We start from the raw sequence: 22,971 nt of genomic DNA on the forward strand, positions 1-22,971 counted from the left end.
TTGTACCTGCCAGTACCTCCCCGTCTGCATACCAGTGTGCCAGCCTAAACCCACCAGTCTGTTCCTGTATTCCCCTGTGTGGGTCAACAGCCGTGTCCGGGGTCTGTCCTGGAATAGCACCTGGTCCCTCTGCTCGGTTCCTCCTTGGTGCACTGGCGTCGTATGCCGTCGTGCGACCCTGGTCGGATCGGGTGAATACCTAGTTACGCCCCTCCAGGCATTCACTCTCCGGCAAGGTCCAGCAGAATCACACGCCGCTCAGCCCGGGCGTGTGCATTACAGCATGTTCCCAACATATTGTTAGCCCTTTAGAAATCACGTTTTAGGCCACATGTAGAATATGGGATACAGTGTTTGGGAGATGTACAGCTGAGTGCTTCAATGGCATGGTGTATAGATGCTCGGTGAAACTACTAGTAGTAGTTCTGTCACATGCTCTCTTGCGGGGACCCAGGTGGCCCTGTTGTTCAGGAGGGGGAGGAAGAGGTTGAAACCACAGCAAAAGGGGGAGCATGAGGAGGCTTAGATCTTTCCTAATTTTTCAGGTACGCACTCCACTGCAGTTCATGCTTTACATTCAGATACATTCAGATGCCTCGTCATATAGGTGGTGCTCAGGTTAAGAACATTTATGCATCAGTCTCTGACAGCACTGTGTGCAAACCACACATATATTGTCAGGGAGCTCCTTTGAGCTGGCTTTGGTGTGCTCAGTTTGCCAATGCTGTGGCCAATAGCAGTCGACATACTGCTGAGGTGCCTTTGCACCATGCTGCCTCATTAAAAAAAAAAAAAAAGAGCAATGGGTACTTCCTCCTACGCCTCTTCCACCTACACCGCCACCTCCACCTCCTCCTGAACCTCCTCCTCCACTTGGACCTCCGCCACCTGGTTAAAGATAATAATTTTTTCTTTATTTTTATTCTATGTTATTTTAAGTCATTTCCCTATCCAAATTTGTCCTGCTCTTAACCCATTTAGCTTCCTTTTGCAGCCCCCTAGCCCTTCCTATGACCAATTTACAGCCATTTTAACACACCGAAGTTACGTTCCCATTAACTTGTACTGGGTTTGGGGTCAAGTTTGTATACTTAACCAAACTTTTATCTCTAGTTTGGCTAAACTCAACAAGCCTGAGCATCCATGGGTCCGCTCAGTCCTAGTCCTGAACACTTTATGACCTTTTTTCAAACTGTCTAGCAGTAAGCTTATTTTGTTCATCTAATCTTGGGACACAATTTTGGCAAAAAAAACAAGAAAAGTTGCAATCTTTTTGCGAACACAATCTTGCCTAAAAATGTTGGGACTTTGCCACTTTCATGCCTGTTTCGCCCAGCTCTAATTTTACATTATATTATTGTAAATAATTGTAATAATATTCATCTAGCAGTTCATCTATCACCCTGTAGGAATGTCGTAAAATATTTAACTTTGTCTATACAGCTCTTGCAAAAATTAAGAGACCACTGCAAAATTTTCAGTTTCTCAGATTTTTCTCTTTATAGGTATATTTTTGAGTAAAATGTACATTGTTGTTTTAGTCTATAAACTACTGACAACATGTATCTGAAATTCAAAGCAAAATATTTTGTATTTATTTGCAGCAAATGATAAAGTGTCAAAATACTAAAAAAGAAACAGTGCTTTCAGACCTCAAATTACTCATGTTTTAACTGTGAAATCAATATTTGGCAATATTTGGTGGATATACTATGATTTTTAATCACAGCTTTCATGCGTCTTGGGATGCTTTCCACCAGTCTTTCCATGCTTTCCAATAGAAAACTGTTCAGTGGTCTCTTAATTTTTGCCAGAGCTGTATATGTGGTGTGTCTTTTTGAAGAATTATTATTTTTTTAAATAATATTCAATAAAAAGTGATTTTATAAGGGTTATTTCTTTGGTTTTGGATTAAATGGACCCCCGGTAACATCAACTCTCTGTTTCTTGTATTATTGTGTAATCAATTCCTTGTTATATTCCCAAATAGGACAGTTTGCAAATGTAAAGTAGGAGTTGATGTTACCATTTCAGAATCAAGACAGGCAAATCTAGTATATTGTTGTTATCGCAAGCTGATCTTGGAGGTTTGATCTCTTGCCCACATGTGATCAACTTGACTTTAGGGACTCACAATTTTAGTTGAAGATTTTTAGACCAGACAACCTTTTTAAAAAGGAAATTAACTAGTAAAGCAAAATCAATCCATCCCCAATCAGTGATAATTTTATGAACTTTACCGTGTCCTTTGTACATTTCGTCAAGCAATGCCACTTTAGGTCTTCCTGAAAATTCATCTGCGTGATTGACCAGGGCGTCTTTTACAGCCTCGTACCCACATATGACAACAACTTTCTCTACTCCTAATTGTAAGGTGTACACGGGTCCATACTTCTTCGACAGCTGAAAAGTGAAATTAGTATTTTTTGAGTGAACTTCTTAATGATATTTTGCCTGTTTTTTATGGTGAATATATTCTAATAGTAGAGCAAAATTTATTATAGACGTTTTCTGATTTTATTTTAATAAAGTTTAACCTCTTGCCGCCAGTGCCAATTTTAATTTTCTTGCTTTTACTTTTTTCTCCTCTTCTCCAAGAGCGATAACTTGAATCTAAAGATCAGTACGATTACGTCAATCCCAAAAATATAGTTTTTTTTCATAAATACATTTTACTGGTTTTAAAAATACAGCAGTTTATTACAATGGTATTATATTCTCTGTAGGTAACATTTTGAATTGCTCCAAACATGTAATTAACAGGATCACCAATTAGCAAACGATACTCACCCCTAGTGTGTCTCGACTTTTCTAAAACTTACATTAATTTCCCCCCTGCCTTGAGATTGCTGGTAGTGCACATTTTAATGGCAATTAAACTAGTGATAACAGTCATTGGTAGAAAATATGCCAACCTGATATCCAAGAAATTATTTATTTAACCATTTACTTATATGAAAAAACAACTTTATATCAGAATCAATGTCTGGCCTAATTCTATAAGTATTAGGATTTGTGGATAAATAGCCCATATTATTCCTACTGTATGGTGTCTATGGTAATTTCATAGACTATGAGCCCAATTCATCATTTGCACAGTCTAACCCCTTCACCTCAGGGCGATTTTTCCATTTTTTTGCTTTTGTTTTTTTCCTCCCCTTCTTCCTAGAGACATAACTTTATTTTATTTTTCAGTCCTCATAGTCAGATGGAGGCTTGTTCATGATTTTTTACACAAAAATACATTTTTTTCTGGTAATTTTTTTTATTTTTATCCTTTTAAAGCAAAAAGTTCCATGGTCTGCAATTTTTGTGTGAAAAATTCAGTCAGATATAAAATCTCTCTTGTTGGATACCGGAAGACATTTCTGCAAAAATGTTGTGAACTTTTTAAAATGTTGCAATTAATGAATCAGTCAAAACCATCTAGAAATCAGAAACTCAGCCCACTAGCAAACTTGAACGTAAAAAAATGGACGAACACAAATAAAATAGACTTTAAAAGACACAAAACAAAGAATAAGGCACAAATGTAAAACAGGTAATAAAACCAAAAACTAGAGAAAAAAGGAACAAATGCATTAAGATAAAGCTCATGGTCCCCATTCATTATTGCTGTTTCTCTGCTTTTCTGGAGTAATTTGTTTCTTTTAATGGCTTTTATATTTGTGCCTTATTCTCTATACATTCCACACCCATCTTTAAGTTCTGTGTACTTAAGGTTTTTTTTTACATTTTTTCTCAACAAATTTGCTTATACAGATGTTTAAGACAAATTCATGGCATGCGACTTTTGCCAAACGCCACCATTTTTTAGGGGTGCATCTCACTCCTGTCACCACTTGGAGTAAGGGTACGTTCCCATGTTCATTCAGATGTTGGACCATTAAAAGTGAGTAAACAACTGTCACTAACAGGTCGGTTGAGGACAGGTTGTTATCCTTGCCTCAGCTGCATCATTTGTGTACATATGCAATTCTCACATCCTATTATGAATGAGATTTTTCATTAATCTCTATCTACCATGTGATTCTTAATATGTAATTTATTTATTACAAAGTCCATGTACCCTGTGTTATGTGGGGGAGACCACAGGGGATCTAAAAACAGATTAAACCATCATAGATATACCACTAAGAAGAGTAAACTTTATCTACCATCCCCAAAACATTTTATAGATTGTGGTCATAGTGAAAAGAAATATTGATCATGTGCCGCCCCTGAGGAGAGGAGGCGACAGAATATAATTGCTTAAAACTAAAGAATTACAGTGAATCTATAGGTTGAATACTCCATGCCCTAATGGGCTGTATGTGGAAATTAAGATTAATCTGGTGATTTAGAAATTATTAATTTTTTCCTTTTGTGTGTTTTTGGAGGTCTGGTACCCAGGGTGCAGGGGGCCGGGGTGCTGGTGCCCTGGTTCTGGTGGCCTGGGGTGCTGGGGGCCGGGGTGCTGGGGGCCTGGTAACTGGGGTGCTAGTACCTGGAGTGCTGGGGGCCAGGGTGTTTGGGGCCTGGTACCTGGGATGCTAGTACCTGGGGTGCTGGGGGCCTGGTACCTGGGGTGTTGGTGGCCTGGTGCTGGTGCCTGGGGGCCGGGGTGCTGGTGACCTGGTACCTGGGGTGCTGGTGCCTGGGGTACTGGTGGCCTGGTGCTGGTGGCCTGGGGGCCGGGGTGCTGGTGCCTGGTACCTGGGGTGCTGGGGGCCAGTAGTCTGGTACCTGGTAACCTGGTACCTGGGGTGCTGGTGGTCTGGTGCCCTGGTCTTGGTGGCCTCGTACCTGGGGGACCAGGGGCCTGGTGCCGGTGTATTGCTGTGGTGGTGGAGCGATATCGCAGAGCGGTGGCGGAAGAAGAGGTGAGGTGGGCCGGTATCTGGCTGGGGGCCGGGCCTGACCGGGTACCAGGGCCAGGGTATTGCTGTGAGCATAGTTTTCAGAGCAGAGTGAGCGGCGTCCGGTGGCCGTGGCCATCTTTCTGAAGCTGTGCTCTACAGGAAAATGGCCACCGACTCGGCAGAGTGCATGCGCCGGCTCTGTCGGCCATTTTCCTGTAGAGCACAGCTTCAGGAAGATGTCTGCGGCCACCGGAAGCCGCTCACTCTGCTCTGCAAACTCCGCTCACATCAATACACCGGCCCCGGTACCCGCCAGGCCCAACCCCAGCCAGATACCGGCCTGCCTCACATCTTCTTCCGCCGCCGCCCTGTGATCCCGCTCCACCACCACGGGTAAGTTGAGTTCGGACCATAAGACGCACCCCCCATTTTCCTCCCAAATTTGGGGGGAAAAAGTGAGTCTTATTTTTTTTCCCTTGTTCTCTACATCATTTGCTCATCAGATCTCATACTTTGCACTGACGAGGGCCAACAGGCTGAAACACCTTTTCTGCAAATTGAGATTCTGATTTGGCTTTTATCCTAAGTCATATTGCATGACTCGTTAAAGGGTTGATTGTGACTTGTAGGATTTCTGCATCCAATAGGTGGCGCTGTAGAGTACAAGTCCTCTTTTTCTCTGAAGAGACAATTTGCATATTACATTTCCCAGAGGAGCATTGCATGGAAAATAAGCCTCCTTACCTTGACGTGCCAGAGCTGGTGTGTCACTCTCCATAAGGAGAAACGTTACCCCTTAGACTATATGTATGTATATATATATATATATATATATATATATGTATATATATATATATATATATATATATATATATATATATATATATATATATAAAATAGCTATTGAGACCGTTCTACAGTCGTATGGCGAACATTTTTATTGGTATATGGTCTCCCATGCTGGTATGTGCTGCCCCCATCCTGGTTTTTATGCTGCCCCCATCCTGGTATTTGTGCTCCCCAATCCTGTTCCTCCATCCTGTTATGTGCTGCCCTCATCCCTATCCCGGTATGCATGGCACCCCTCACCACTAATCCTGGTATGCATGGCACCCCTCACCCCCAATCCTGGTTTGCATGGCACCCCTTATCCCCAATCCTGTATGCATGGCACCCCTTATCCCCAATCCTGGCATGCATGGCACCCCTCATCCTGGTAAGCATGGCGCCCGCATACCCAATCCAGGTATGCATGGTACCCCATCCCTCATCCCTATTCTGGTATGTATGGTACCCCTCATCCTGGTATGCATGGTACCTCTCATCCCTATCCTGGTATGCATGGCACCCATCCCTCATCCTGACATACAGTACAGACCAAAAGTTCGGATACACCTTCTAATTTAAAGATTTTTCTGTATTTTCATGACTATGAAAATTGTACATTCACACTGAAGGCATCAAAACTATGAATTAACACATGTGGAATTATATACATAACAAAAAAGTGTGAAACAACTGAAAATATGTCTTACTGTATATTCTAGGTTCTTCAAAGTAGACACCTTTTGCTTTGATGACTGCTGTGCACACTCTTGGCATTCTCTTGATGAGCTTCAAGAGGTAGTCACCGGAAATCGTCTTCCAACAATCCTGAAGGAGTTCCCAGAGATGCTTAGCACTTGTTGGCCCTTTTGCCTTCACTCTGCGGTCCAGCTCACCCCAAACCGTCTCGATTGGGTTCAAGTCTGGTGACTGTGGAGGCCAGGTCATCTGGCATTGCACCCCATCACTCTCCCTCTTGGTCAAATAGCCCTTACACAGCCTGGAGGTGTGTTTTGGGTCATTGTCCTGTTGAAAATTAAATGATGGTCCAACTTATCGCAAACCGGATGGAATAGCATGCCTCTGCAAGATGCTGTGGTAGCCATGCTGGTTCATTATGCCATCAATTTTGAATAAATCCCCAACAGTGTCAACAGCAAAGCTCCCCCACACCATCACACCTCCTACTCCATGCTTCACGGTGGGAACCAGGCATGTAGAGTCCATCCATTCACCTTTTCTGCGTCGCACAAAGACACGGTGGTTGAAACCAAAGATCTCAATTTTGGCTCATCAGACCAAAGCACAGATTTGCACTGGTCTAATGTCCATTCCTTGTGTTCTTTAGCCCAAAAAGTCTCTTCTGCTTGTTGCCTGTCCTTAGCAGTGGTTTCCTAGCAGCTATTTTACCATGAAGGACTGCTGCACAAAGTCTCCTCCTAACAGTTGCTGAAGAGATGTGTCTGCTGCTAGAACTCTGTGTGGCATTGACCTGGTCTCTAATATGAGCTGCTGTTAACCTGCGATTTCTGATGCTGGTGACTCGGATAAGCTTATCCTCAGAAGCAGAGGTGACTCTTGGTCTTCCTTTCCTGGGGCGGTTCTCATGTAAGCCAGTTTCTTTGTAGCGCTTGATGGTTTTTGCAACTGCACTTGGGGACACTTTCAAAGTTTTCCCAATTTTTCGCACTGACTGACCTTCATTTCTTAAAGTAATGATGGCCACTCGTTTTTCTTTACTTAGCTGCTTTTTTCTTGCCATCATACAAATTCTAACAGTCTATTCAGCAGGACTATCAGCTGTATATTCACAAGACTTCAGCACAACACAACTGATGGTCCCAACCCCATTTATAAGGCATGAAATCCCACTTCTTAAACCTGACAGGGCACACCTGTGAAGTGAAAACCATTTCCGGTGACTACCTCTTGAAGCTCATCAAGAGAATGCCAAGAGTGTGCAAAGCAGTCATCAAAGCAAAAGGTGGCTACTTTGAAGAAACTAGAATATAAGACATATTTTCAGTTGTTTCACACTTTTTTGCTAATAATATAATTCCACATGTGTTAATTCATAGTTTTGATGCCTTCAGTGTGAATGTTGAATTTTCATAGCCATGAAAATACAGAAAAATCTTTAAATGAGAAGGTGTGTCCAAACTTTTGGTCTGTACTGTACATGGTACCCCTCATCCCTATCCTGGTATACATGGCCCCTCATCCGAATCCTGGTATGCATGGCTCCCCCAGATAGCTATCTTGGTATGCATGGCACCACTCATCCCAAATCCTGGTATGCATGGCACCCCTCATTCCCAATCTTGGTATGCATGGAACCCCTCATCCCCAAACCTGGTATGCATGGCACCCCTCATCCCCAATCCTGGTATGCATGGCACCACTTATCCCCAATCCTGGAATGCATGGCACCCTTCATCCCCAATCCTGATTTGCATGGCATCCCTCATCCCCAATCCTGGTATGCATGGCACCAATCATCCCAATCTTGGTATGCATGGCACCCCTCATCCCCAATCCGGGTATGCATGGCACCCCTCATCCCCACTCTTAGTATGCTTGGCACTCCTCATCCCCAATCCTGGCTTGCATGGCACCCTTCATCCCCAATCCTGGTATGCATGGCACCCCATCTCTCATCCTGGTATGCATGGCCCCTCATCCCAAATTTGATATACATGTCACCCTTCATCCCAATCCTGGTATGCATGGTACCCAATCCCTCATCCTGGTATGCATGGGTTCCTCATCTCCAGTCCTGGTATGCATGGCACTCCTCATCCCTATCCTGGTATACATGGTTTCCCCTCATCCTGGTATGCATGGCACCCCATCCCTCATCCTGGTATGCATGGGACCCCACATCCCTATTCTGGTATGTATGGTACCCCTCATCCTGGTATGCATGGCACACCATCCATCATCCTGGTATGCATGGTACCCCACATCCCTATCCTGGTATGTATGGTACCCCTCATCCTGGTATGCATGGCACCCCATCTCTCATCCTGGTATGCATGGTACCCCGCATTCCTATTCTGGTATGTATGGTACCCATCATCCTGGTATACATGGCACTTCTCATCCCTATCCTGGTATGCATGGCACCCCATCCCTCATCCTGATATACATGGTACCCCTCATCCCCAATCCTGGCATGCATGGCACCCTTCATCCTGGTATGCATGGTACCCCATCCCTCATCCCTATTCTGGTATGTATGGTACCCCTCATCCTGGTATGCATGGTACCCCTCATCCCTATCCTGGTATGCATGGCACCCCATCCATCATCCTGATATACATGGTACCCCTCATCCCTATCCTGGTATACATGGCCCCTCATCCGAATCCTGGCATGCATGGCTCCCCCAGATTGGGTTCTTGGTATGCATGGCACCACTCATCCCAAATCCTGGTATGCATGGCACCCCTCATCCCCAATCTTGATTTGCATGGAACCCCTCATCCCCAATCCTGGTGTGCATGGCACCCCTCATCCCCAATCCTGGTATGCATGGCACCACTTATCCCCAATCCTGGAATGCATGGCACCCTTCATCCCCAATCCTGATTTGCATGGCATCCCTCATCCCCAATCCTGGTATGCATGGCACCAATCATCCCAATCTTGGTATGGATGGCACCCCTCATCCCCAATCCTGGTATGCATGGCACCCCTCATCCCCAATCTTGGTATGCATGGCACTCCTCATCCCCAATCCTGGCTTGTATGGCACCCTTCATACCCAATCCTGGTATGCATGGCACCCCATCTCTCATCCTGGTATGCATGGCCCCTCATCCCAAATTTGATATACATGGCACCCCTCATCCCAATCCTGGTATGCATGGTACCCAATCCCTCATCCTGGTATACATGAGTTCCTCATCTCCAATCCTGGTATGCATGGCACTCCTCATTAGTGTTGAGCCACCCCCGTAGTGTTCGGGTTCGGTTCGTCGAACACCGGGATGTTCGAGGAACTGTTCGTCGAACTGTTCGTCTAACACCTTAGAACACCGTCGAACACCGTTAAAACCAATGGCAGGCAAACAAAAACACATAGAAACACATAGAAAACACCTTCAAAGGTGTCCAAAAGCTGACAAACTGCTCAGAAGACACACTCTTTAAAAAAGCCGGCCGGCAATTCAGCAGCGGCATACACCGGTACCCGACAATTTAGACAAGAAGGAATATAGCATCACACATAGATTAGATAGATAGAAACATGTCAGTCACATATATAAGAAGTACAGTGACAGTGTTGGTTACTGTACTTGTCATTTAGTGTAAAGGATTTATTAAAAAAAATATTAGTGTTTTCATGCACCGTCTCTTTAAAAAAGACGGCCAGCAATTCAGCAGCGGTACCCGACAATTTAGAACAGAAAGAATAGAGCTTCACACATAGATTAGATAGATAGAAACATGTCAGTCACATATATAAGAAGTACAGTGATTGTGTTGGTTACTGTACTTGTCATTTAGTGTTAAAATAAAGGATTTATTTAAAAAAAAATTGGCGTGGGGTTCCCCGTATTTTAGTCTCTAGCGGAGGTTAAGCAGACGGCTGGGGCAGGTGTTTGAAGCCTGGGAAGGGGGTAATACCCATGGAGCTTCCCAGGCTACTAATATCAGCCCCCAGCTGAATACCTAGCCTTTACTAGCTATTAAAATGGCGGACCCCCCCCCAAAAAAATGACGTGGGGTCCCCCCTATTTTAATAGCTAGCAAATGCTAGGCAGACAGCTGGGGGCTGATATTAATAGCTCAGGAAGGGTGCCATGAATATTGGCCCCCTCCCAGGCTAGAAACACCAGCTGCCAGCTGCCCCAGAAATGGCGCATTCATAGGATGCGCCAATTCTGGCACTTAGCCTTGCTCTTCCCACTGCCCTGTAGTGGTGGCAGTGGGGTAATAGGGCTGGGGTTGATGTCAGCTTATAATGCCAGCTGACATCAAGCCCAGGTTAGTAATGGAGAGGCGTCTATAAGACACCCCCATTACTAACCCCATTTCTTTTATTGCAGGAGATCGTTGGCTTCAGCTGGAATGGGCGTGATGGTAAGTATGGTTTAATTTAGAACAATAAAGAATTGTGTCTTTATTTCAATTAAAGGATTTTCTTCTGGGTGTTTGTGTTTTTTTCTAACTTTGACTATGGGGTTAGTAATGGGGGTGTCTTATAGACGCCTCCCCATTACTAACCTGGGCTTGATGTCAGCAGGCATTATAAGCTGACATCAACCCCAGCCCTATTACCCCACTGCCACCGCTACAGGGCAGTGGGAAGAGCGAGGCTAAGTGCCAGAATTGGTGCATCCTATGGATGCGCCATTTCTGGGGCGGCTAACGGCTGGTGTTTCTAGCCTGGGAGGGCTCCAATATTCATGGTACCCTTCCTGGGCTATTAATGTCAGCCCCCAGCTGTCTGCCTAGCCTTTGCTAGCTATTAAATTAGGGGGGACCCCACGTAATTTTTTTTGGGGGGTCCCCCATTTTAATAGCTAGTAAAGGCTAGGTATTCAGCTGGGGCCTGATATTAGTAGCCTGGGAAGCTCCGTGGGTTTTACCCCTTCCCAGGATTCAAACATCTGCCCCAGCTGTCTGCTTAACCTCTGCTAGAGCCTAAAATTATGGGGAACCCCACGCCAATTTTTTTTTAAATAAATCCTTTATTTTAACACTAAATGACAAGTACAGTAATCAACACTGTCACTGTATTCTTATATATGTGACTGACATGTTTCTATCTATCTAATCTATGTGTGATTCTCTATTCCTTCTATTCTAAATTGTCGGGTACCGCTGCTGAATTGCCGGCCAGCTTTTTTAAAGAGACGGTGCATGAAAACACTAATATTTTTTTTAATAAATCCTTACACTAAATGACAAGTACAGTAATCAACACTGTCACTGTACTTCTTATATATGTGACTGACATGTTTCTATCTATCTAATCTATGTGTGAAGCTCTATTCTTTCGGTTCTAAATTGTCGGGTACCGGTGTATGCCGCTGCTGAATTGCCGGCTTTTCATGTTTCACTGTGAGCATTGTTCCCATCGATTTGGGCAATCACTGTAATGCCACAACCACCATGGCTGTGGCATTACAGTGAGTGGCAGACAATCCCTGCATGATTGGTGCTCTAAATAGCGCCAGACATGCAGGACACGCTTTTGGTGCACGAACATTTATCGAACATAACCTCGAACAGCCGAATTTTTTGCAAATCGTTCGGGTTCGTCGAACAACTCGAACACCGCCCAAAACAGCTCGAATTTGAGATTGGCAAACAGTTCTAGTCGAAGACCGCTCATCTCTACTCCTCATCCCTATCCTGGTATACATGGTTTCCCCTCATCCTGGTATGCATGGCATCACATCCCTCATCCTGGTATGCATGGTACCCCACATCCCTATTCTGGTATGTATGGTACCCCTCATCCTGGTATGCATGGCACCCCATCCCTCATCCTGGTATGCATGGTACCCCACATCCCTATCCTGGTATGTATGGTACCCCTCATCCTGGCATGCATGGCACCCCGCATTCCTATTCTGGTATGTATGGTACTCCTCATCCTGGTATTCATGGCACTTCTCATCACAATTCTGGTATGTATGACCTCCTCATCTCTCATTCTTGGTATGCATGACACCCCATCCCTCATCCTGGTATGCATGGTAACCTACATCCCTTTTCTGGTATGTATGGTACCCCTCATCCTGGTATGCATGGTACCCCTCATCCCCCAATCCTGGTATGCATGATCCTCTCACCCCTCAATCCTGGTATGCATGGTCCCCTCACCCCTCAATCCTGGTAAGTATTGTACCCCTCATCCCCCAATCCTGGTATTTGTGGCCCCCTCCTCCCCTAATCCTGGTATGTGTGACCCCCTCATCCCTCAATCCTGGTATGTGTGGCCCCCTTATCCCCCAATCCTGTTATGTGTGGCCCCCTCATCCCCCAATCCTGGTATGTGTGGCCCCCTCACCGCCCAATCCTGGTATGTGTGACCACCTCATACCCCAATCCTGTTATGTGTGGCCCCCTCATCCCCCAATCCTGGTATGCGTGGCACCCCTCATCCCCCAATCCTGGTATGTGTGGCCCCCTCATCCCCCAATCCTGGTATATGTGGCCTCCTCATCCCCCAATCCTGGTATGTATGGCCCCCTCATCCCCCAATCCTGGTATGCATGGTCCTCTCAACCCTGAATCCAGGTATGCATGGTCCCCTCATCCCCCAATCCTAGTTTGTGTGGCCCCCTCATCCCCCAATCCTGGTATGTTGGCCCCCTCATCCCCCAATCCTGGTTTGTGTGGCACCCCTCATCCCCCAATCCTGGTATGTGTGGCCCCCTCATCCCCCAATCCTGGTATGTGTGGCCCCTCATCCCCCAATCCTGGTATGTGTGGCCCCTCATCCCCCAATCCTGGTATGTGTGGCCCCCTCATCCCCCAATCATGGTATGTGAAGCCTCCTCATCCCTTTCACGCTGCACACATACAAAAAAAAAACACTTATGCACTGTGTTCCAAATTATTATGCAAATAATATTTTCTCATATTTTCCCAAATTACCTATATGAATTGCAGTCATTGTAATTTTCCAGTCAAATAACTGTTAGAGTACAATTGAAAGGTTTTTCTACAAACTGCCTATGATAACAGTATATTTTTAAAAAAATATAAAACTCAAACTGCACTCAAAATGCATGTTCCAAATTATTATGCACAGCAAAGTTTTCAACCTTTTCATTTTAATAAAGAACAAAAAATGTTCATTTTTGAAATTATAAGCATTAGCAGGTTATTACAAACTGAAATCAAACAGTTTTCAACTCAAAACTTTATTCTAGGTGATGTTACATTTGCACATAGGACCCCTTGTTCGAAAGGAGCTTCTGAACTCTCTTGTCCATTGAATTTGTCAGGTTTTGGATGGTTTCTGCTTCAATTGTTTTGCATGAGGACAGAATACCATCCCAGAGCTGTTGCTTAGATGTGAACTGCCTCCCACTATCATAGACACTCCTTTTGATGATGCTCCAGAGGTTCTCAATGGGGTTGAGGTCAGGGGAGCATGGGTGCCACACCATAAGTTTGTCCCCTTTTATGCCCATAGCAGCCAGAGATGCAGATGTGTTATGTGCAGCATGAGACAGGGCATTATCATGCATGAAATGATCTCGATGGTCCAGATGGATGGAGTGGAGGATGGCTGGTTGATGGACACCCCATGCAAACATGGCTACGGCGCTAACAAGGAGGAGATGAAGTAATATTTTGGGCTGGAATCATGGGGAGAGAGATTGTCGGCAATTTTAGGATCCCTGAAGGGGTAAAGATGAACTCCATAATGTATGTGGAGTTTCTCAAACAGCATTTCCTTCCATGGTTCAAGAAGAAGAGCCGTGCATTCCGCAGCAAGATCATTTTCATTCATTATAATGCCCCGTCTCATGCTGCACATAACATATCTGCATCTCTGGCTGATATGGGCATAAAAGGGGACAAACTTATGGTGTGGCACCCATGCTCCCCTGACCTCAACCCCATTGAGAACCTCTGGAGCATCATCAAAAGGAGTGTCTATGATGGCGGGAGGCAGTTCACATCTAAGCAACAGCTCTGGGAGGGTATTCTGTCCTCATGCAAAACAATTGAAGCAGAAACCATCCAAAACCTGACAAATTCAATGGACGAGAGAGTTCAGAAGCTCCTTTCAAACAAGCGGTCCTATTTGCAAATGTAACATCACCTAGAATAAAGTTTTGAGTTGAAAACTGTTTGATTTCAGTTTGTAATAACCTGTTAATGCTTATAATTTCAAAAATGACTATTTTTTGTTCTTTATTAAAATGAAAAGGTTGAAAACTCTGCTGTGCATAATAATTTGGAACATGCATTTTGAGTGCAGTTTGAGTGTTTTATTTTTTAAAAAATATACTGTTATCATAGGCAGTTTGTACAAAAACCTTTCAATTGTAATCTAATAGTTATTTGACTGGAAAATTACAATGACTGCAATTCATATAGGTAATTTGGGAAAATCTGAGAAAATATTATTTGCATAATAATTTGGAACACCTTTCTTCCATGAGATTCAGCGCTGCTGCATCCTGTTCTGCCGGAGGCTGGGGGAGGAGTGTTGCACCAAAGTACGCACGTGCCCATACTGTGCTGTCCGGCGCCATTTTGCTGAAGACATACTGCAAATGTGTCTTAAGTAAAATGGCGCCCGATAGCGCTATGCGCATGCGCCGATTCCGACACCTTCACTCCTACCCAGAGAAGAGAGGCACCGCCTCAACGCTCCTCCCGGTCAGGTAAGTATGTTAGTATGGCTCCGGAGATCGCGGTATGAGTTCAGTGTCTACGCATACCGCGATCTCTGGCGCCATACACTCCTCTTTCCAGTAACAACACCATGCGTTCTTCTGTCTGGAGCCAGACTGCGCAGGCGTGTCGCGCTTGCGCAGTCTATAGAGGCTTCAGACAGAGGGACGCTTTCAGCATTATATTATAGATATATATATACCGTATACACACGTGGTCAGAATTGTTGGTACCCCTCGTTTGATGAAAGAAAAACCCAAAATGGTCACAGAAATAACTTGTATCTGACAAAAGAAATAATAAATTAAAAATCTATGGAACTGATCATGTGAAAGTCAGACATTGCTTTTCAACCCTGCTTCCATAGAATTTTTTTAAAAATGTAACTCATGAAATAGACCTGGACAGAAATGATGATACTCTTAAGTTAATATTTTGTTGAACAACCTTTTTAGGCAATCACTTCAATCAAATGATTCCTGTAACTGTCAATGAGACTTCTGCACCTCTTGACAGGTATTTTGGCCCATTCCTCATGAGCAAAGTGCTCCAGTTGTCTCGTGTTTGAAGGTTGCCTTTTCCAGATGGCATGTTTCATCTCTTTCCAAAGATACTACATAGGATTTAGGACAGGGCTCATAGAAGTCCACTTCAGAGTAGTCCAATGTTTTCCTCTTAGCCATTCTTGGGTGTTTTTAGCTGTGTGTTTTGGGTCATTATCCTGTTGCAAGACCCATGACCTGTGACTGAGACCAAGCTTTCTGACACTGGGCAGCACACTTCTTTCTAGAATCCCTAGATAGTCTTGAGATTTCATTGTACCCTGCACAGATTCAAGACACCCTGTGCCAGATGCAGCAAAGCAGCCCCAGAACATAACAGAGCCTGCTCCATGTTTCACAGTAGTGTTCTTTTATTGATATGCTTCATTTTTCCGACTGTGAACATAGAGCTGATGTATATTGCCAAAAACTTCCATTTTTGTCTCATTGGTCCATAGGACATTCTCCCAGAGGCTTTGTGGCTTGTAAACATGCAGTTTGGCAAATTCCAGCTTGGCATTTTTATGATTTTTTATCAACAATGGTGTTCTCCGTGGTCACCTCCCATGAAGTCCACTTTGGATTAAACAACGACGGATGGTGCAATCTGACACTGATGTTACTTGAGCTTGAAGTTCACCTTTAATCTCTTTAGAAGTTATCCTGGGCTCTTTTGTTACCATTTGTATTATCCGTCTCTTTCATTTGTCATCCATTTTCCTCCTGCGGCCACGTCCAGGGAGGTTGGCTACAGGCCCATGGATCTTAAATTTCTGAATAAATGTGCAACTGTAGTCACAGGAACATCAAGCTACTTGGAGATGGTCTTATAATCTTTACCATTAACATGCTTGTCTACAATTTTCATTCTTATCTCCTGAGATAACTCTTTCCTTTGCTTCCTCTGGTCCATGTTGAGTATGGTACACACCACGTCACAAAATAGCACAGTGAGTATCTGTAGCCCTATATACAGGCCCACTGACTGATTACAAGATTGTAGACACCTGTGATGCTAATTAGTGGACACAACTTGATTTAACATGTCCCTTTTGTCACATTATTTTCAGGGGTACCATCATTTCTGTCCAGGCCTATTTCATGAGTCTAATTTTTTTTTTAATTCTGTGGAAGCAGGATTGAACAGCAATGACTGACTTTTATATATATATATATATATATATATATATATATATATATATATATATATATAAAATAGCTATTGAGACCGTTCTACAGCCGTATGGCGAACATTTTTATGTGCGGGAATGAAATTCAGCTGTGTCAAAAACTCAACAAACACTGATCATGGAAACGTGCCCTAAGTTTTCTGGATGATTGATTTGTGGTGCTTAAAAGTCATTAAAATGGTTGTTTTTAAAGACAAAAATAAAGAGAATATTTTTATATGAGATTTTTTAGATACAATGTCTTTAAAAAAATGGCACCAGGTTGCACAATACGTGCACGCGCTGACTTCGGCGCAATTTTCTTGAAGTATTGTACTACAAAATTAAAGGGAACCTGTTAGCAGAAATGACACTGTTATCCTACAGATATGCGATTAATCTGCAGATTTACAGGGTCATTATGCTGCCCGGCACCTGCATGCAGCAAGGAGAAAATTAACTTTATTATTCCCGCCATCATTCAGCTTTAGTCATGGAGGTGGGGGGTACCGTGGGTTCAGTCACTGTTCTGAGAATACAGAGCGGCTGCTGTAACCACACTCCTGGTACTGACTGACACTGGCTCTACAGTGAGGCCAGCTGTTTTTCAGGGCGGGGGGCACGGTTACAGCAGCCCCTCTGTATTCTCATAGCAATGACTGAACCCGCAGTGCCCCTATCCCCATGACAGAAGCCAAATGCTAGTGTAAAGAATAAAGTCCATTTTCTCCCCGCTGCATTTGGCTGTGTGCAGGTGCCAGGCAGCATAATAATTATGTTAATCCGCAGATTAACCACATATCTGTGGTTAATAGCATTATTTCTGGTGACAGGTTCACCTTAAACAGAGCACAAAAATGTACCAATAAAAATGCTCGCCACCCGGGCATAGAACGGGTTCAATAGCTAGTTCTGGAAATATGCTCCAGCATCCGTGTATATGGTCCCCCATTGTTGTATATGGTCCCCCAGCCTGGTATATGCTCCCTCAGCCTGGTCCACCATCCTATTATATGCTCCTCCATCGTGATATATGGCCCCTCCATCCAAGTCTCCATCCTATTATTTGCTCCCCCATCCCGGTATATGCTTAACCAGCCTGATATATGCTCCCCCAGCCTGGTATATGCTCCCCTAGCCTGGCATATGCTCAGCCAGCCTGGTCCACCATCCTATTATATGCTCCCCCATCCTGATATATGGCCCCTCCATCCAGGTCCCCATCCTATTATTTGCTCCCCCATCCTGGTATATGCTCCCCATCCTGGTCCCCATTCTATTATATGCTTCCCCGGCCTGGCATATGCTCCCCCATGCTGGTTCCCCATTATATTATATGCTCTCCCATCCTGGTCCCTCATCCTATTATAGGCTCCCCCGTCCTATTATATGCTCCTCCAGCCTGGTCCCCCATCCTATTATATGCTTCCCATCTTGGTATATTATCCCCCATCCTAGTCTCCCATCCTATTATATGTTCTCCTATCCTGATCCCCCATCCTATTATATACTCCCCCTTCTTGTTATGTGCTCCCCCATCCTAGTCCCACATCCTATTATATGCTCCTCCATCCTGGTAAATGCTCCCCCATCCTAATATATATGCACCCTCATCCTGGTCCGCCATATTATTATATGCTCCCTCATCCTGGAATATGCTCCCACATCCTGGTTCACTATCTTATTATATGCTCTCCCATCCTGGTCCCACATTATACTTTATGCTCCCCCAGGCTTGCATTTGCTCCCTCATCCTGGTTTATGCTCCCCCATCCTGGTCCCCCATAATAGTATATGCTCCCCCATCCTGGATCTCCTATGCTATTATATGCTCCCCCATCCTGGTATATACCTCCCATCCTTGTGCTTGTGCTGTTGTTCAATACATACATAAATACATACAAAATAATCACTCCAACTCACCTTTCCCTTGCAGCACGTCATCTGCATTAAAAATTTAAATAAAATGGCGTTGGAGTCAGTGCGTGCGCATACCGTGCTATCCCGCGCTGTGTGTGCAAAATAGCCTTCAATAAAATGACGCCGAGATTGCGATATGCACATGCGTTGACTCCGGTACCACACTCCTCATCCAACCTCGTCCTAATGGTGTCGGAGATAGGCGTTGACTCCTGCGCCACACTCCTCCTCCAGCATTGTCCTCCTCCCTGGACTGCTGGTGTATTAACGCTGGATGCGTTCTTCTGACTCCAGCCACACTGCGCAGGAACAGCCTACACTGGCTTCGGACAGAAGAACACATCCAGCAATATATTATAGATATATACAGTATATATATAAGCCAAAAAAAGCCAAGCAAACTGTGAGAAGGAAGTCTAAAGTAAACAAACCCTTTAAATATTTACTCTCTGCAATATGTGGCCCTATTATATTCCTTCCAGGTGACTAGGATAAAATAGTCAATATACTGAATGTTACCTGATGCATTGTGATATGTGGCTTCTTCATGTCTAGAATGTGCAGATTTCCAATGATTGGTAGCGGTCGAGGTCCGGGGGGCAAATTATAAGCATTTTTTTTTCGTTCAATAAAAAACAGGACAAAAAAAAGGCATAAAATAATAGACAGAACCAACATGATGGGATCAGATGGGATCATAATGTCAGGAAGGGTTTCTGTAGAAAGACAAATAGAAACACATAAATGTGCTAACATCTATAAACATTATCTATCTATCTATCTATCTATCTATCTATTTATCCAATAGTATCTACCCCTTTATCTTTGTGTCTATCTTTGTATTGCATTTCCTTCTTTCGTTATTTCTACTATTTAAAGTACATTTACCCAGTATATCTGTAAATCTATCTTATCGTACCTAAAATCCTTCTGTATTCTCAGTACTATTTTCTTCCTCTCCGCATTTATGCTTACGCTGTTAATGAAACGTCCACGACTGGATCCTGCTCTTCAGTGTGATTTTGAAGTTCTAATTCACATACCATAACATGGAAAATGTAATGTGATATTTACAACCCGCCCAGATATTCGGGCCAAGAAATTGTTTTCTTTGAGATTTGCTGTGCTGTGGAGCAAAGTTTTTCTATAGCAGAGTTCAGCTACAAATTATATCCAACTGACTGGAGGACCCAACATTTCCATGAATAGCACAGACAAGTGGTGATGCTGCAGAGGAATTTCAGATCTGTGGTCTACTCTCTCCTACAGCTGGAGCTGGTTATACACATGTAGTAGCTATCGGCTGATTGGATGCTCGGCGGATTGTTATTCTCCATACACATGAACGCTCGGCACAACCAATGGGGACAGAATAAGTTGCTGCCAGACTCCACTGCTGTCAGACACCTCCGGCGAACACTTATCACTAAAGAAAACAAAAAGGGCATCGTGTTTAAGTTCAAATTGTTGGATTCTTCTCTTCCCCCAAATCATCTTTTGAATGAAATTCTGGAGGCTTTCATTGATGTTCAGTCAATCTCACTGATAATGGAGTGTTCAGTTGACTTTAACCTAATGTGTAAGCGGGCCTTTACAGCTGATCGCTGGGGGTCTTTGCATTGGGCACTATGTGATCTACTTACAGGGAACTCTTCTGACCAAAATGTAGGTGACCTGCATTTCTTTAACAGGACTGAAAACTAGAAGTGATAGAAGCAATTTGCCAGAATTCCAGCAAAATAATTGCTGATTTTACTGTCTTCTGTGAACCAGGAAGTTTTGAAATTTTTTTTTACTAACCTCTCCTCAGTCCTCCCCATACCTGTCCCAATGCCACCAGTCCTCCAATCAGCTCCTCTGTCTCCTCACTTCTGTCTTCCATCATCTTTGCTTTCCAGACCTCTGGAGCTGCTGTTCTTCCCTTCTCCCATGCTGTCATGTGAATGATATGCGACATTCAGTCATTTGGGGCACAACATAAGTCACTGAACAAGAAAGTATAGCATCATATCTTAAATTTGACTAATAACACAAGTATGCAAAAAGCAGTAAATTGTGACACGCACACTTTGTGAGGTATTTATTAACACTCTTGTCTTTTTTTTTTCATTTTTCTTTTGCATTTTTTTTCAAACAATTCACCCATTCTCAAATGGATTGAACATAAAATGCTAAGCATTTTGCATCCTGAGAAAAACAGTAGTGGCAACAGTCTGCAATATCGGTGTTAAACTAATGTAGCGGTTGTGCAGAAAAACAGTACTTTGTGACAAGCACACTTTGCGAGGCAGACACTAAGTTACAGGTTTTTTTCTTTCAGTAATATTGATGGTTTGCTTCTGCATGACGAATGAAAAAAAAAATGCACAATTGAAATACAGCACAGCACTATGACCATTGTGATCAATCACTGTTGGCTCCTCTATCTCTCCCTATTTCAGTATTTTTCTCATTTCTTCACAAACTGCACACTTCACTGCTGTGCTACAACACACATTATCAATTAAGTTTGTTCACTATTTTCTCATACAATCATAGAATGTTAGAGTTGGAAGAAACCTCCAGGGTCATCATGTCCAACCCCCTGCTCAATGCAGGATTCACTAGACCATCTCAGACAGATGTCGGTCCAACCTCTGTTTGAAGACTTCCATTGAAGTCCTTCTCACCTGATGCTGTAGTCCTTCCTATATACAGTTAGGTCCATATATATTTGGACAGAGACAACATTTTTCTAATTTTGGTTCTAGACATTACCACAATGAATTTTAAACAAAACAATTTAGATGCAGTTGAAGTCCAGACTTTCAGCTTTCATTTGAGGGTATCTACATTAAAATTGGATGAAGGGTTTAGGAGTTTCAGCTCCTTAACATGTGCCACCCTGTTTTTAAAAGGACCAAAAGTAATTGGACAGATTAAATAATTGTAAATAAAATGTTAATTTCTAGTACTTGGTTGAAAACCCTTTGTTGGGAATGACTGCCTGAAGTCTTGAACTCATGGACATCACCAGACGCTGTGTTTCCTCCTTTTTGATGCTCTGCCAGGCCTTCACAGCGGTGGTTTTCAGTTGCTGTTTGTTTGTGGGCCTTTCTGTCTGAAGTTTAGTCTTTAACAAGTGAAATTCATGCTCAATTGGGTTGAGATCAGGTGACTGACTTGGCCATTCAAGAATATTCCACTTCTTTGCTTTAATAAACTCCTGGGTTGCTTTGGCTTTATGTTTTGGGTCATTGTTCATCTGTAGTATGAAATGACGACCAATCAGTTTGGCTGCATTTGGCTGGATCTGAGCACACAGTATGGCTCTGAAGACATCAGAATTCATTCGGCTGCTTCTGTCCTGTGTCACATCAGCAATAAACACTAGTGACCCAGTGCCACTAGCAGCCATGCATGCCCAAGCCATCACACTGCCTCCGCCGTGTTTAACAGATGATGTGGTATGCTTTGGATCATGAGCTGTACCACGCCTTCGCCATACTTTTCTCTTTCCATCATTGTGGTACAGGTTGATCTTGGTTTCATCTGTCCGAAGAATGTTCTTCCAGAAATGTGCTGGCCTTTTTAGATGTTTTTTAGCAAAGTCCAGTCTAGCCTTTTTATTTTTGATGCTTATGAATGGCTTGCACCGTGCAGTGAACCCTCTGTACTTACTTTCATGCAGTCTTCTCTTTATGGTAGATTTGGATATTGATATGCCTACCTCCTGGAGAGTGTTGTTCGCTTGGTTGGCTGTTGTGAAAGGGTTTCTCTTCACCATGGAGATTATTCTGCGATCATCCACCACTGTTGTCTTCCGTGGGTGCCCAGGTCTTTTTGCATTGAGTTCACCAGTGCTTTCTTTCTTTCTCAGGAATAACCAAACTGTCGATTTTTCCACTCCTATTATTGTAGCAATTTCTCGGATGGGTTTTTTCTGTTTTTGCAGCTTAAGGATAGCTTGTTTCACCTGCATGGAGAGCTCCTTTGACCGCATGTTTACTTCACAGCTAAACCTTCCAAATGCAAGCACCACACCTCAAATCAACTCCAGGCCTTTTATCTGCTTAATTGAGAATGACATAACGAAGGGATTGCCCACACCTGTCCATGAAATAGCCTTGGAGTCAATTGTCCAATTACTTTTGGTCCCTTTAAAAACAGAGTGTCACATGTTAAGGAGCTGAAACTCCTAAACCCTTCATCAATTTTAATGTGGATACCCTCAAATGAAAGCTGAAAGTCTGAACTTCAACTGCATCTGAATTGTTTTGTTTAAAATTCATTGTGGTAATGTCTAGAACCAAAATTAGG

The 22,971-nt window shown here is 43.5% G+C and overlaps 1 protein-coding gene across 2 annotated transcripts in view; it reads right to left on the minus strand.

Moving 5' to 3' along the window:
* The window catches only part of LOC141258816 (cytochrome P450 2K1-like), a 224,608-nt gene extending 204,876 nt beyond the window's left edge, over window positions 1-19,732 (minus strand). Inside the window, exons 1-3 of one of the 2 annotated variants that reach the window (XM_073673970.1) lie at window positions 19,648-19,732; window positions 19,192-19,388; window positions 2,241-2,403 (exon numbers count right to left, since the gene is read on the minus strand). In XM_073673970.1, coding sequence (XP_073530071.1) covers window positions 2,241-2,403; window positions 19,192-19,371 — 343 coding nt within the window. In that variant the 5' untranslated portion in view covers window positions 19,372-19,388; window positions 19,648-19,732. Of the gene's footprint in view, window positions 1-2,240; window positions 2,404-19,191; window positions 19,389-19,591 lie in introns of both variants that reach the window. The other variant, XM_073673968.1, reaches the window with a different exon arrangement.
* Between the last annotated feature and the right edge of the window lie 3,239 nt (window positions 19,733-22,971).

Source organism: Phyllobates terribilis, unplaced genomic scaffold, assembly GCF_046119375.1.
Source record: "Phyllobates terribilis strain yellow unplaced genomic scaffold, ASM4611937v1 Scaffold_3__8_contigs__length_932513732, whole genome shotgun sequence".
NCBI classification, from domain to species: Eukaryota; Metazoa; Chordata; class Amphibia; order Anura; family Dendrobatidae; genus Phyllobates; species Phyllobates terribilis.